At 34.9% G+C, this 2,116-nt stretch overlaps 1 protein-coding gene across 1 annotated transcript; it reads right to left on the bottom strand.

Moving 5' to 3' along the window:
• Positions 1–516: 516 nt before the first annotated feature.
• Positions 517–1,470, bottom strand: LOC149440387 (olfactory receptor 5V1-like). The gene has a single exon (XM_089658765.1). It carries the CDS (start codon positions 1,468–1,470, stop codon positions 517–519), a length of 954 nt encoding a protein of 317 aa, XP_089514891.1.
• Positions 1,471–2,116: the final 646 nt, after the last annotated feature.

Here is a 2,116-nt window from a genome sequence, read left to right as displayed (position 1 = left end):
CATTACCTTTCTATTCCAAAATGGAAACGCCTTTTATAATGATTTTTCTATACTGTCTAACCTTCTTTCCCTACCTTTACCAGTCCACTTTCTTATAGACCTACTGTACAGTAAGAAAATAAACTTCCAGAACACAGTGTGTTGTCATATGAATGTAAAGAGACCGAGCCTTCAGAGGACATATAAGTGCACAATGTATTTATCAATTAGGTTTTTAGAGCACTATTTTTCTCATACTTACATAATGACTGATAATGTGGAAAAATTTGAAGATCTAGCACTCACTTCATCTCCTTGCTGTCGGTGGATAATTATCTTTTTATAGAACATGCAGTAAGTTCCTTTATAAAGTCTAGATAAGGACATCTATGGCGTAAATCCATGGGCCTCATGATGTGTGACCCTTTTATTATGGAGATAATGTCTACACCCTTACATGCTAAACCCCACATTCAAGTTTAATGATTGTTTTTCTTGATTTCATCAACTAAAAAAAACAGCATAATGAACGTAATGTTATATAAAAATATTATAAATAAGCTTCCTTGCGACTGTTCGCAGTTTTTTAATTGCTCCTAAAACCTCTTTATTTCTTAAAGTATAGACTAAAGGATTCAACATTGGGACTAAAGCCATATAGATCAGGGACATCCACTTATCACCCTCTTTAGAGAGTCCGGCTTCTGAATTAGCATAGTGTACGATAGCTGGGCCATAGAACAAAATAACAGTGGTGATGTGAGAGGTACAGCTCGAGAACGCTTTGACACGACCAGCTGATGAACTGATCTTCATGATGGAAGAGATAATGTACATATAGGAAATCAGAACCAAAGAAAAGGGTATAAATGCAAGAAAAATATCATCCACAATTATAAGTATTTCCCTGCTGGAAGTATCACTAATGGTGACTGTGTACAGTGTTTTTATGTCACAATAAAAATGATCAAGGTTCTGCGAGCTACAGAAGGTTAATACAGAAGTAATAATGCCATATTTTACTGAATTAATAATGGCTATAAACCAGATGGAAATGGTCAATGTAGCGCAAACTCTTCTATTCATTATCAGATAATACTGTAAAGGCTTACAGATGGCAACATACCGATCATAAGACATGGCGGTCAGTACCAACATATCACAAACAACAGATAAGACAAGAAAGCAAGTCTGAGCTATGCATCCTGGAAAAGACATTGCTTTGACATTTGTTAGTGTTATTGACAATAGCTTTGGAAGAATACTAGAAACATATATGATATCTACAATGGAGAGATTACACAGGAAGAAATACATAGGAGTGTGCAACCTGGGTACCAGAAAGATCAATGTTGTAATAAGCAAGTTTCCAGTCACTGTCATTAGATACATTAGCAGAACTCCAGTAAAAAGCACAAGTCCTCCTGTTTCAGAGGTGGAAAAAGCTAGAATATAGAATCCATTTGATGCGTTGTTTGAACACTCTTTCATTGTTTTTTGCCTGGAAATGAGCTTCAGATTTTTAAGAAAAAAAGAAGATAATATTGTAAAGTTTTGGATGATTATGATATCTTTACAAAAAGTATTAAAAAGAAGAAACAGCCAGGGGAATATAACCTAATACAATTTCCCACTAACTGTAGTCCGAGGCCTGTACTTGTCTTCCAAATGTGAACAGATGTGAATATAAGCTCATCTGTGGAGCAAAAGCTCATGCAAAAACACAATGTCATCAATTGAGAAGTCCAGGGCCAGATGTTGAAGGGATTCATTTACTAAAGACAAATAGGCTTGTCATTATGGAAGAGAATTTCCACTAAGCAATTATATCTTTCCTTAGCTTAGTGAGTGAGGTGAACCTCTTCTGACCTCCATCATTCAATCAAATGTAAGCAAAAATACAGTTTTTTTTCCTTTTGCTTGCATGTGATTGGGTATTTGGAATTTTACCACCTACACAAAGCTAAAGGCATATTCCCTTTCAAAGTGAACAGCCTATTTGCCCTTAGCAAATCAACCGCAGAGTCTCCATCATTGTAAAGAATTTTAAGAGGTGATCTTTAGAATTAATATATAACTATACAATATATAAATATACAATAAAGATATCATATATACAGTAAATATACGAGGTGTG

This window comes from Staurois parvus, unplaced genomic scaffold, assembly GCF_062004578.1.
Source record: "Staurois parvus isolate SC_StPar_1 unplaced genomic scaffold, SC_StPar_1.0 ptg001090l, whole genome shotgun sequence".
Classification (NCBI taxonomy): domain Eukaryota; kingdom Metazoa; phylum Chordata; class Amphibia; order Anura; family Ranidae; genus Staurois; species Staurois parvus.
This window is presented reverse-complemented; position numbering and strand designations above follow the sequence as displayed.

Coding starts and splice junctions, on each gene's coding strand:
- LOC149440387 (XM_089658765.1), bottom strand. CDS start 1,470: ATGAAAGAGTGTTCAAACAACGCATCAAATGGATTCTATATTCTAGCT.